The sequence below is a fragment of the Indicator indicator genome, chromosome 1 (genome assembly GCF_027791375.1).
Source record: "Indicator indicator isolate 239-I01 chromosome 1, UM_Iind_1.1, whole genome shotgun sequence".
In the NCBI taxonomy this organism is placed as follows: Eukaryota; Metazoa; Chordata; class Aves; order Piciformes; family Indicatoridae; genus Indicator; species Indicator indicator.
The window spans coordinates 121,803,359-121,817,237 of record NC_072010.1 but is presented as its reverse complement, the minus strand read 5'-3'; the positions used below and the strand labels follow the sequence as shown (position 1 = coordinate 121,817,237).

The 13,879-nt window shown below is 44.5% G+C and overlaps 1 protein-coding gene across 1 annotated transcript in view; it reads right to left on the bottom strand.

Moving 5' to 3' along the window:
- The window catches only part of SRPX (sushi repeat containing protein X-linked), a 54,960-nt gene that overhangs the window by 20,074 nt on the left and 21,007 nt on the right, over positions 1-13,879 (bottom strand). The window contains exons 4-5 of the mRNA XM_054395573.1: positions 8,653-8,714; positions 1,049-1,240 (exon numbers count right to left, since the gene is read on the bottom strand). Of these exons, the coding sequence (XP_054251548.1) occupies positions 1,049-1,240; positions 8,653-8,714 (254 nt within the window). The remainder of the gene's footprint in view (positions 1-1,048; positions 1,241-8,652; positions 8,715-13,879) is intronic.

The window sequence follows — 13,879 nt, the reverse complement described above, 5'->3', positions numbered from 1 at the left end:
TTGTCTTCTCAAGACTGAACACCCCCAGCTCCCTCAGCCTATCTTCATAGCAGAGGTGCTCCAACCCCCTGATCCCTCAGGTCTATGTCCTTCCTATATTGAGGGCTCCAGAGCTGGATGCAGTACTCCAGATGAGGTCTCACCAGAGCAGAGTAAAGTGATAGAATCACCTCTCTGGATCTGCTGGCAATGTTTCTTTTGATGCAGCCCAGGATGTGATTTGCCTTGTGGGCTGCAAGCACGCCCTGGCTGCTCATGTCCTGCTTCTCATCCATCATCACCCCCAAATCCTTCTCCACAGGGCTGCTTTCTAACACCTCATCCCCCAGTCTGTATGTGGTGAGGATTGTTACAGCCCAGATGCAGAACCTTGTGCTTGCTCCTGAGGTTCATCTCAGCGCAGCCTAAACCTACTCTCACTCAGCTTAAACCCATTCCCCCTAGTCCTATCGCTAGACACCCTTATGAAAGATCCCTCTCCAGCCTTCCTGCAGGATCCCTTCAGATACTGGAAAGCAGCTGGAAGGTTCCCCCAGAGTCTTCTCTAGACTGAACAACCCCAGCTCCCTCACAGCCTGTCCTCACAGCAGAGGTGCTCCAGCCCTTGGATCATCTTTGTGGCCATCCTCTGGATTCAATCCAACAGCTCTCTGCCCTTCTTATGATGGGGACACCAGAACTGGACTCAGAAAACATCTCACTGCAAGAGCTCACTTAGACACCTGATACAGATTGTGTCATCTTACAAAATCCAAGATGGACAATGTCTTAAAGCAGCTTTATGATAAAATTATTCCCACAAATCAAAATTCCATACTCACAAACTGTTTCCTACCTTTGTCCTCAGGCCAGGAGTATTTATGCTATTCATGACACTGATCATGCCAGGTACCACTGTAAGAAAAGTCTGTACACATACCCAAGTACACTGTCAATCTTTAAAATGCAATTATTAATCCCAATATCAAAGGTTGAAGGGCAGGTAAAGCTTATTGTCTGCTGAACCTGAGGTGCAAGCCACACACAGAGAGATTTCAGAGCTACTTACGTTTGCACAGCACTTTCCCAGACCAGCGTTTGCTTGGCTGACAGATTAGCTGCTGAGGGCCATGCAGTTCATAGCCTTTGTGACAGTGAATATCACATCTTGTCCCCAATGCATTCTTGTAATAACCCCCTCGAGGTGTCCTACAGTGTGCATAGCCATGTCTCACCACAACGGAGGAGCACCACGGCGCTTCTAGCACAAAGAACAACAACAACAAAAATCCCAATCGTTGTAATTTGCAAAAGGTAAAAGGCTAGACATGCACATAAAAACCACTCACTTGATTCAAAGTCACAGAGAAGAACTGGGAAAAGAAGGCTTGCTTAAAAAGGACACCAATCCCAAAAGTAGGGAATTAACAGCACAGCAAGGTGCACTAATTCTCACACACCAGAAGGTCAGCCCTTTGAAGAGTGGCAGCTGCTTTTGATCACAAACATTGGACCGCAGCCATTGGAGTGGGGCTCTGGCTATGGTTTCTTTTTTTGGTCCATGGAATAAGTGTGCCACCATGTGGACAGTTTGGTGGCAATTGGACCTTTTTCCCCACCACTTTTTGCATTTTTAAATGGATACATCTAACTTCCCTTTGGTAACAGGTGTTTAGCATTAGGAACACCTTTGGTCGAGCTGTAGTTGCCATCTTCACGTTTAGCTCTCTCACTGCTCATTGAAAATAAAATCTTCTCTAAGTGCAGTAAAGGCTGAACTCCCTGCTAGTTCAAGCTCTCTCACAGTTAGTAAGGACACTTTCCTAAGTGTCATATTGACAGTTTGCCAAGCCTGTCTGTACACATCTTCCATGTGTCAGAACAACCATTCAGGGTTTGAGTACAGCTTCAGCTACTTTCCAAGTCAGCACCCAGGATTAAGGCTGAACTGGCACTTGTGAAGTATGCAAGGACAGCAGCTCCTACACTGTTCTCAGTTGTGCAGTGCCACAATGAAACCTTCAGATGCTTTGAAAACAGGATGAACCAAGCAAGCCAGCTTCTTCAGCAGCAGGGGGCTTCTCAGGAGGAGTTTCATACACAAGGTGTGACTATGCCTGCTCCTTCTTAGCTCCAAGATTTGAAAAGAAGGAGGAGGGAAGGAGGGATTGAAAGGCAGAGAAAGATGACAGCTCCTAAAATCCCGTGTGACAAAGTGTGCCATGCTGGAGGAGGTATCACAGTACATTAGAAGTTGGAAGAGACCTCCAGAGATCGAGTCAAAGCAGGATCACTTAGGGCAGTCCACACAGGAATGCATCCAGGGAGGTTTTGAAAGTCGCCAGAGGAGGAGACTCCACAACCTCTCTGGGCAGCCTGTTTCAGTGCTCTGTCACCCTCACTCTAAAGAAGTTTCTCCTCATGCTGAGGTGAAATCTTTTATGTTCAAGTTTGAACCTACTGTTCCTTATCCTATCACTGTGAGCCACTGAAAAGAGCCTGGCCCCCTCCACTTGACACCCACCCCCCAGATATTTATAGACAAAGATGAGATCCCCTCTCAGTCTTCTCAAGACTAAACAGCCCCAAGGATCCCAGTCTCTCTTGATAGGGGAGATGCTCAAGTCCCCTAATCATCCTCGTGTGACAAAACCTTCGAAGTCTGCAAGAAAGATGGAAAGAAAACCCCTAAAAACCCCAAACAAATCACAAAATTTTAGCACTCATCCTTACAAAGCCACAAGAGGCAAAACTAATTTCTTGGCCATCTTTGGCAGATTTTCACACCTAACTCTTAATTCCTATAGCTATGTGGGTTTTTCAATATGATTTGGACCAGCCCCACACATAACTAAAGTCAGAACAACCTCTAGTATTTCCCATACATGGGATATTTATAATCAGTGTACAGTGTCTCTAGGACATATCTGCATTTTGCCAGTGGAAACTACATTTTGCAACTATAGTTTGCTCTGCTGGTCTTGAATCGACACAAATATCACCTGAGGACTACAATCAGAGGCCAGCTGGCGAGCTTTTGAGCAAGGGAACACTCCTCTAGACTCATCTGTTTCTGAAGCAGTCCCCTTGCGCTGTGGCATGCTTAGTTTTGTAGTTTACCACCACATGTGAAAACTCTATTCCAAAAAAAAAAAAGTGTAAATGGCATTATTCCCAGTGTCACCAAATACACAGTAACTGAATCAATGAATCACAGAATCAACCAGGTTGGAAAAGACCTGAGAGATCATCAAGTCTGTTACAACACAACACTGTTAGTTGTGTTAGGTAATAGGTTGGACTTGATGACAACTTGATGACAACTAACTGACAACTAAACCATGGCTCCAAGTGCCACATCCAATCTTTTTTTAACACCTCCAGGGATGGCAACTTCAGCACCTCCCTGGGCAGCACATTCCAATGGGCAATCACTCCTTCTGTGAAGAACTTTCTCCTCACCTCCAGCCTAAACCTCCCTTGGCGCAGCTTGAGACTGTGTCCTCTTGTTCTGGTCACTGGTTGCCTGGGAGAAGAGACCAACCCCCTCCTGGCTACAACCTCCCTTCAGGTAGTTGTAGACAGCAATGAGGTCACCTCTGAGCCTCCTCTTCTCCAGGCTAAGCAACTCCAGCTCTCAGCCGAGGCACAGGCAAGGAGCAGACCAGTCTAACATCACACAGCAGATTAGGGGCAGAGTGCAGTTAAGCTTTATGGCTTAGCCACATAATCACCTCATCTTTTTTTTTTTCCCACCTACAGTCCTGTTTTCCAAAAGTACTGCATGTCACATATAACCTCCACTATTTACAACTATGAAAAAGCAGTTTGGTGAAGCGTGGCTTTTGTTAGGTAGAACTATTTCCTGTCCTTCACCCTAATCTTTATCCCACATTTACCAAAGGACATTAAAAAAAAACCAAACACCACAACCCTAACCATCAAATGTGACCTAGGTTATTTGTTGAAGGGCTGCACCACAGAGGATCACATTTTTCATGGGGGCTGTGAACCAAGTTAAAACTGGGAGAGCAAGTTAAGGAGTGTGAGCTAACAGGTAATGACTATGGTAATGACTGATGACAACATCCACCTCTGGCAGCTGCCTACCCCACTGCCACTGGTGCATTCTCAAGCATCACCTCCAACCCCTCTCTGAGGGAAGCCACATGTGTGGTTTCCCAGAGGCAGCCTCCATCTCATTCACCTCCTGGAGAAGTTAACAACAGCTCTTCCATAATCTCAGCAGTCTCACCCCCAAAATTTCCACCTTTTGTGTCCTACTGGTTCTTCTCATGCCCTGAGACCCTAAACTTCAATTAAAAAAACAAAGGCAAGCTTTTCCCACTTGCTGTAGGATCTCCTTAATTAAGGAGGAGGCCTCCATTTTTCTGCAGAAGAGTTTACACCTCAGATTGCTAGATCACTGAAGAGGTACAACAGAGGGGGGATGAAGACTCAGGCTGAGACTTCACCCCAGACAGCTAGGGAATCCTTCAGTAATTCAATTTAAGGTATAGATTGGGGACTGCTCTGTTGGAGAGCAGAGGAAAGGGACCTGGGGGTCCTGGTGGACAGAAGGATGACCATGACCCAGCAGTGTGCCCTTGTGGCCAAGAAGGCCAATGGTATCCTGGGGTGCATCAGAAGGGGTGTGGTTAGTAGATCAAGAGTGGTTCTACTCCCCCTCTACCCTGCCCTGGTGATGCCTCATCTGGAATATTGTGTCCAGTTCTCAGCCCCTCAGTTCAAGAAGGATCTCAAGGAACTGCTTGAAAGAGTCCAGCACAAAGCTACAAAGATGATTAAGGGAGTGGAACATCTGCTTCATGAGGAAAGGCTGGGAGAGCCGGGGCTCTAGCTTGGAGAGAAGGAGACTGAGAGGTGACCTCATTCATGTTTATAGATATGTGAAGGAGGAAGGAGCCAGATTCTTCTCAGTGATGTCCAATGATAGGACAAGGGGCAATGGGTGCAAGCTGGAGCAGAGGAGGTTCCACATGAACATAAGGAAAAACTTTGTCCCTGTGAGGATGACAGAGCAGTGGAACAGGCTGCCCAGAGAGGTTGTGGAATCTCCTCCTGTGGAGACATTCAAAACCTGGATGCCTTCCTGTGTGACCTACTCTCTAGGTGATCCTACTCTGGCAGAGATGTTGGACTGGATGATCTTTCTAGGTTCCAACCCCTAACATGCTGTGATTTATGTCTCAGGTTTTCCTCATCTATAAGGTGCAAACCCAGGTGGGTGATTTCCTTTGTAAAGTGTGTGAAGAGAAATACACTTTGCAAGGTGATCAAGAGGCTAAGGAAACAAAGTCAAAAAGAAGCCACAGCTGGTTTGGGAACTGCAAACTGCAAACCACCCAATTTTTCCTGCAGCTGCTTGTGGCTGTACAAACATGTTTGTCTGGAGTAAACAGCTACACTTTCTACGTGTCTAACAGCTACCAAATGCAGTTTAGTGCACAAACAGAACTCCGAAAAAGCCCTTCCTGCAGTGCTGTTGCAGCTAAGATGGTCTGCAGAGAGAAACAAAACAAGGCTCCTAGGGAAGGGTAATGCATGTTTTACTGCACTAAATGATACTGACAAAGGAAAACAAAACCAGGCATGCTTCTAAATGCTTGAAGATCTTAGGAAGAACATCTGTTTGATCTAAAACATTACTAAACCAGAATGTGATTAGGAGAAAGTGGGTGAGGCAGTGTTTCTAAGGGGGGAAAATACCTGGATTTAGACCAGCTGATATCACTTAAAGTTAGCTGGGGTGTTTTCAAAGCTTATGTGCCTGAAAGCACATCAAACAATATAACAAAGTTTTAGATCAAAGTCTATTTTTAAGTGAAGGCACATAATGTTTTTCAAAGGCTAAGCATCTATGTGGAGTATTTATGGGTTATAAGGGTCGGGTGGGACCCCGAGAGGTCACACAAGCTGTTCCCTGCCTCAAGACAGTACCAGCTGTGTTTCTGAAGGCTTTGGGAACATGTTGTGGAGCTTTACCATCTATACTGGGCTCACAGAATTAACCAGGTTGGAAAAAACCTTCAAGATCATCAAGTCCAACCTATCACCCAACACCATCTAATCAACTAAACCATGGCACTAAGTGCCTCATCCAGTCTTATTTTAAACACTTCCAGGGATGGTGATTCCACCACCTCCCTGGGCAGCCCATTCCAATGGCCAATCTCTCTTGCTGTGAAGAATTTCTTCCTAACATCCAGCTTAAACCTCCCCTGGTACAGCTTGAGACTGTGTCCTCTTGTTGTGTCACTTGTTGCCTGGGAGAAGAGACCAATCCCCATCTGGCTACAACCTGTTCACCTAACTGAAACTTGAGGTTCTAGGTATCAGGGCTATCGGGGCCCATGTAGATTTATTTTAATTTTTAAATTATTTTTAGTTTAATAAAAAGTATGCACCATTCCTCAGTGATGCAATAGCCTGCAGTATCTATCACTTAGCAGAAACACATTTCGGAGATTCAATCCTGTGTTTGAAACCACTGGGAAACAGGCAGCAATCAGAAATGGTTGAGGCCACTGCCTGCTCATTGCAGTTATTTGAGAAAACATTAGGAATGAAGATCATCAGAGAGTGGCACTAAAGTGCTGTGATAAGCACAGGGACTGCTCTATTTGGGAAGCCCTTCCTCATCAAATGCAATGACACAGCTATGTCAAACAGCAGGAAGGAAAATATCTTCCAGAGCATAGTTTTTGTCCCCCCAAGCCCTCAGTCCTGTTTAACCACCAGCCTCAGCTGAGCATCTCCTTCACAAGCAGCATCCAAAAGGAGCAGCTGTACTGTTGCTTGCTGGTACACCAGACAACAGAGTTAAAAGTTCACCAGGGAGGAAGGCAAAAACTCTTTAAAAATGCTGTGGGCACAAAGTCTCAGTGATCTTTCTCTGGAAAGCCCAGCAAGTTGAAAAACATCCATATGAATACAAAAGAGTTTGGGTAGGCTGATTTCCCCCTCCTCTGTTTACTGGCATCAGTAAACAGAACGACAAAGTTTTGTTTACTGATGCCAAAGAGGACAAATTTGTGTGTTTAGTGAGCATGTGTGCAAGGAAAAAAGTGCTCATGTGTTCAAATCAGTTAAGGAAATTCACTTACTGGCTTGTTGCTGGAAAGTTTTATTTGCTGAGCAAGGAGCCTTACTCAAAATGCTGGCCTGCAGATAAGGAGAAGCTCTGAACACAGCTAGTCAGCTCATTTTCCCTTGCTTTGTCTTTCTCCACCCTCTTTCCCCCAATAGCTACTTAAATAAGTATGCTAATGAAGAGCCAGCCTTTTCTACTCCAAAACTTTATACTCTTAGATTCACATTGTCTGATCTTCAACATTTGGCAGTAGTGCTTCCAAACTTGGGGTGTTTTTCAATATCTGCATCAATGAGTCATTATGTTTCACCTAGCCTGGTGACATTTTAGCTGACATGAGTATAATCCATTTTGGATCACCATGTAAAAGGAATTTATGCAGAATCTGCATTTTTAACTACTTGCCTTCCCTGGCATGAACTGGCACTGATTCAGCTTCATGATGTCTAGAACTCTTTGTGTGTCTGCAGAACATTAAAAGGCAAAGAAAAGTGAGTTTATCTAAATAAAGCTTTGAGAGAAATGTGTATGCATGTGTTTGAAAGCAAAGTTTTATACCTAAATGGGAGGAACACAAGACCTTTATGAAAAGAGCAATATAAGCACAGTGTCTGTGCTTTCCTCTTTGTTGTTCCTAAGTGTCTGAAGTACTTTATGACTTACCTCTCACAAGGCCTATTGATTCTTTGCAGAGAATCAACAATGTGCAAGACACCAACACCCAGAATTTGCAAGTAATCACAATTATGACAGTACAATTCTAGCATGTCCACAGAGGAGTTTACTAAAAAAAGAAACACAGTTACCATTTAAAGTGATTAATTAAATGCAGCATTTCCTTACTGTCTAGGCTTCTGAGGGATTTTTGGCACAGGAGAGGGGTATTGAGACAGAAGCAGAAGGAAATGGGTGCAATAAATAGAAGATTTACTGGTAGCAGCCAAAAACTTCTCAACGCTGATGAATGGCAAAATCTAGAATAGGGAAGAAAACTTTGATTTGCTTAATAAACGTGGCAGCCCATTCACTCCTTCATCCATCTATGCAATTTGGTTTTGAAATGCACACTTTGCTTGGCATTGCAGGTAGCAGGTTAGCCTGAAATGTGAACACCATAAAGTCATGAAAATCCAGTTCTCTTGCATGTGCTTCTATACATTACCATCAGCAGGCTTGGGATTCGAGTCAGCTTATCATTGATGGTTTTGTTAGGATGTATGAAGAACAAAGAGAAGCTCTTGCTAGATTTTCATGATTTAACAACCTAATTTTTCAAGAGCAAAGGCAGTGCAGAGATTACTTACATAGGTGCACAAGAGTAGTGACCAACACTTGGTCTAATTTCCATTGTTAAAAAACCAAAAGAGTAGAAATTAAAACTCGATCTAAAAATCCATGCGGAAAAAAAAACCCAAAAACATGGATCTGGACCACCAAGCTTTTACAGTCCATGAAAATGAAAAGAATTGAAGCTTTCTCTCAGCAACCAGCTGGTCCTGGTTTTAGCACATAAGCAAAGCATTCACCTTTGTATCTACTGTGTGCATACACATCTTCACCTTTGTATCTATTGCGTGCATACACATCTTCGTCGTCTTCAAGGGGTGAATATCCCGATCCTAAAACACAAAACAGAGAAAGAAAAAACTGCAGCAAGAAAGGAAACAATAAATTAAGAACTAAAGAAAGCTTTGCAAAAAAAAAAAAAAAAAAAGACATGCAAGATTAAGGATGCAATGATCTACTCAATGCCATCAGCACAGGCTTCTCTGAAAGCTCAGCTAGATAGCAGACCCAGTTTATAGTGAGTTTGGAAAGGGCAGATTGATTGGATGAATCAACAGTAAATCTCTCCCACTGCTCCTTGAGCAACGTTGTGCAGTGCCATGTTGAACGTGGCAAGTCACAGCTCCACTGTTATGGAAAGCCCATCTGCCATGAGGTTGGTCTGTTGAGCAGAGGAGGTACAACTGAAGGGGCACGTGGATGGTTTCACTATAAAGTGGTTCTCTAAGTGTCAGCGGCTCTTAACAGCCATCAGGCCAAACAACAGAAGTAAAATGTGCATTACTCAAGAACAGTCCTTCTTTTACAACCTCTATGATCTTCATAGCAAGAACAAAACACTGAGATACGTTACCTGAAAACAGAAGTTACATTAATAAAAACCAAAATCACAGTTTGGTATCAAGCAGTCTTCTGAGGTTGTTCCAAGCAAACAGATAGTCTAGTTCTGTACTTCTAAAAACCTGTGCGACAGCTAAAAAGCTTTAAATGAAGGTAGAAACTGTTTTATAAACACCAGAAACCATTTGAAGCACCACCATTCAAGTAAATAATCAACAAAACACAGAAGTCAGCAAGAAATGCCTTAAAAATGTCCTGAAGTGATATCTAAGAACAGCAGCTTCAGAGCATGAAGTCTAAATTCCAGATAAGTCTTCCCCAAGTAGGCCTCATGTGAATTTCCCTTCTGAGAAATCTTTTTTTAAAGCCTTGCATGCAATGGATGGGTACTAAGGAGGCTCAACACTATGCTTCAGGAGCTTCTCATGTATATCATCTCAAATTCACAGCATTTGTTGAGGCCTGAGACCATGGTCTGTACAAGATGCTGCTGAAAATTAGGCTATATTAAATAATTCAGGCACCTCAATAAGCTACTAATTTTATATGCAAAGCATACAAGTTTCCTGTAGAAATCAAATTCAAGAGATATTCATGGCTAGGGTGATTTATCATGAGGATAAAAGAGCTACCCAAACAACCTCAGTCTACCCAAAACTGCTATCAGCATCTGTCAATAGATGACACTTCTTATAACAAAGTAAACTAAACTGCCCATAAACTAGTTAAGCTTTGCTTTTTACTCAGAGAAACCCAGTAAAAGACCCCAGCCCATGGAGCTGCAGCAGCTCCACAGGTGTAGCTTTAGTGCATGGGGTCTGTCTACAGAAGGGCAGTGCCCTCCACAGCATCAGTCACAGCATTGCTCACAAGGGTTTGGACTGTCTGAAGATGAGACTCTGGATCCCCCCCTGACCCTTCTTGCCACGTTACTTGCACATCAGGCACTGGCACCCAGAGCTTGAGAGCAGCCTGCAGCAGTCAGCAGCTCTTTCTGGGAGCCACAGGGAAGCAGCAGATGCATGAACTCTCTGTCACACCAAAACCTTGAACCAATACTGTAGCCATGAAAACCATGAGCCAGAAAGATGATTAAAGGAGTGGAACATCTTCCTCACAAGGAGGGACTGAGGGAGCTGGGACTCTTGAGCTTGGAGAAGAGGAGACTAAGGAGTGACCTCATTAATGTTTATAAATATGTAAAGGGTGGGTGCCAAGAGGATGGAGCCAGGCTCTGCTCAGTGATGCCCAATGACAGGATAAGGGTCAATGGGTGGAAGCTGAGGCATAGGAAGTTCCATGGAAACAGGAGGAAAAAATTTTTCCCTGTGAGGGTGACAGAACACTGGAACAGGCTGCCCAGGGGGGTTGTGGAGTCTCCCTCTGGAGATATTCAAAACCCACCTGGATGCATTCCTGTGTGATATAGTCTAGGTGATCCTGCTCTGGCAGGGGGGTTGGACTGGATGATCTCTTGAGGTCGCTCCCAGCCCCTAACATTCTGTGATTCAGGCTCTTGCACGTGAGAAAAATCAAGAGTTGTGTTCCCATGCACCATAAAAGAGGCAAACCCTCACAATTCACCTGGGGCTCAATTCAAAGCTTGCTGTTATCACTGGGCATCTTTCCACCAACTGTCAGAAAGCTTCAAGCTGGGACCCAATCAAGTGAACTAAACAACTTCTCCCCTGAAATCAGGAAGCACAGGCTTCCTATCACTTAGGAGCCATTTCTCTGGATTTTTTTCTATTTATTATTGTGGTTGAATTGTTGATGCCTAGACACTGACACCTGAGAAACTTTTCAACATAAAAACATTAAACACTGTTGCATTTCAAATCTGACTGCATAACAGAAAGAGAAAGCTGTGATCCCTGAGGGCTTTTGTGAAGACCTTGATATGTAAATGAACACCACTCTAAGCATTAATTATTCTGTCAGGAATTGGGATACTCTTAGCCAATTACAGTTTGAGAGTTATAAAAACTGTTCTTAATGTTATCACTCTTGATTGTCCAGAATTTTAGGGTGCAGTGTCTGCACTGATTTAAATCAATCAGTAAATGTTAAGAGCTATGTGAGCTCTTATTTCTTGTCCAATATAAATACATAATGAAATGATTTTGAAAGTCTAAACAAAAGTTAGCCTTAAGCAGTTACTTATTACTCTTAACTTGAAATGAGGCTCTGCTAATGGAGTTTGACATCTCCCATTTCCAGCTCTTTTCCTAGCTCAAAACAAGAACCAAGTTGTACCTAACAAGTATTGTTTCACTACTGTCAATCACCACAACAGCTCTGCCTTGGGTAACCACAGGAGAGGTCATCCTTGTGCTACCCTAAGAGGGTCTCAATCTCACTTTCCAAGGCCTCCTGCCCACAGAGAGCCCACAGGCTGACCCTGGAGCAGAGCTGCCAGAGCTTGTGGAAGCTGGAGATACCAAGGGCAGCTTGGGCATCACTCACTGGCCCTGGGCCACACCATGGAGAACCAACCTGATTCCGATGAGCTTGGCTGGCTCTGGGAGGACATATCCACACCACCACCCCAGGCACTGTGGCACCACCTCACACATAGTGCTGGATTTTCTCCTGTCTCCACATGTCCTTCTTCACGCATGCCTGGACCTGGCACTCTCCCATCTCTCCATACTCCCCCACCCACACTCTCCTGACAGTCCTATCCTTACTGCAGGCCAGACACACAGCCACGCTTTGCAGCAGCCCACCAGCAAAACCGTCCCACTTTGGCAGATGGCTTCTGTCCCAGCAGCCAGAAGGCTCATTCCCCAGTGGTGCCACCACATGAGAAGTGTCATTTCATCTTCGTTTTCTCAGCCACACAAAGTATTTCTGCTTCACATGCCTTCCAAATTAGCTACCAAGCCACAGAAGTACACAGCATTGCTCTGCATCTGAAGTGCTAAAATTAGCAGAGGACAAAACCTGGGTGTTTGAAGAAGAATGACAACCATGACAAGCTGCTTTACAGATGTCCAACGTCACAGCTCAGGGTTTAGCAGGTTCCTGCAGTGGATTTTGTTCTGGCAGAAGACAAGCCAAATGCACAAAATAATACCTGCATTTTAAGATGAACCTATTATAAGATGATTCTATTTGTATTAGGAAAAAAGATTTCTTCATTCACCTGGGCAAGCTGGAGAGCTGGGCTCAGGTCAGTCTCATGAGGTTCTACAAGAGCAAGTACAGGGTCCCACACCTGGGCCAGAACAATCCCCACTATCAATACAGACTTTGGGATGAGGTGTTAGAAAGCAGCCTTGTGGAAAAGGACTTGGGGATGCTGATGGACAAGAAGCTGGACATGAGCAGGCAGTGTAAGCTTGCAGTCCAAAAGGCAAATCACATCCTGGGCTGCATCAAAAGAAGCATTGCCAGCAGATCCAGAGAGGTGATTCTGACACTTTACTCTAGTGAGACCTCACCTGGAGTACTGTGTACAGGTCTGGAGCCCTCAATATAGGAAGGACATGGACCCGATGGAGAGGGTCCAGAGGAGGGCCACAGAAACAATCAGGGGATTGGAGCACCTCTGCTATGAGGATAGGCTGAGGGAGCTGAGGTTGTTCAGCCTGGAGAAGAGAAGACTCTGGGGAGACCTAATAGCAGCCTTCCAGTACCTGAATGAGACCTACAGGAAGGATGGAGAGAGACTGTTTACAAAGGTCTGTGGGGACAGGATGAAGAGTAGATTTAGACTGGATGTTAGGAACAAGTTCATCTACCATGAAGGTAGTGGAACAGTGGAGCAGGTTGCCCACAGAGGTGGTTGAGTCCCCACCCCTGGAGATACTCAAGGTCAGGCTTGACAGGGCTCTGGGCAACCTGATCTAGTTGAGGATGTCCCTGTTTACTGCAGAGGGGGTTGGACTACATGACCTTTGGAGGCCCTTTGGAACCCAAACCATTCTATGATCCTATGATTTGCAGAATAATCACTTCACTTTTACAACCAGAGGGGACACAGGAATGTTTTCTCTTTAGATGCATTTTATGAGGACAGTTTTAACAAAACTGCATGTCACTAGTAGAAAACACATAGCAGTGTCTGTTACCATGAACCCAAAATCTGTGCTGAATGATTCATTCCAGGGGTAAGACTGCCAGACAAGGCTGGAGGAGCTATGACTGTAAGCTGCTAAGCCTTCTGATGAAGTAAAAATCCTCATACAAGAAAAATTCTTAATTAAAAGAACATATTTAGTGTTCAAACTGGCAAGCTAACGGGACATTCAGACACACAGTTACCCATTTGCACAAAACCTAAACCAGACCATTTCAGCCTAAGTTTCACCTGTGTTTTGTGGCTGCCAATTCCGCTCCAAGTGTCTCCCTGCCAGCCTTCAAGCCAATTCTCTTCCAGCAAAGCACTTAAGTATCTCCTGAAGTGGTCTCAACAGCCTCAAGGAGACCACCTGTTTAACCCTAAATGTGCTCAGAATTGATTACAGATGTTTACATTGAAATCAAACACCTGATGAAGAACTCTGCTGCTTTAGCACCGCGATCTACACCCAGTGGAGGCTGCTAGTCTCAGTTTCTCATTATGGCTTCATTTCCACACTTAAAGCCAGCATTGGCTCTCCTGGCCTGGAGCCCTGATCAGCTGAAAAGTAAAAGGAAGGAAGTGCAGCACAT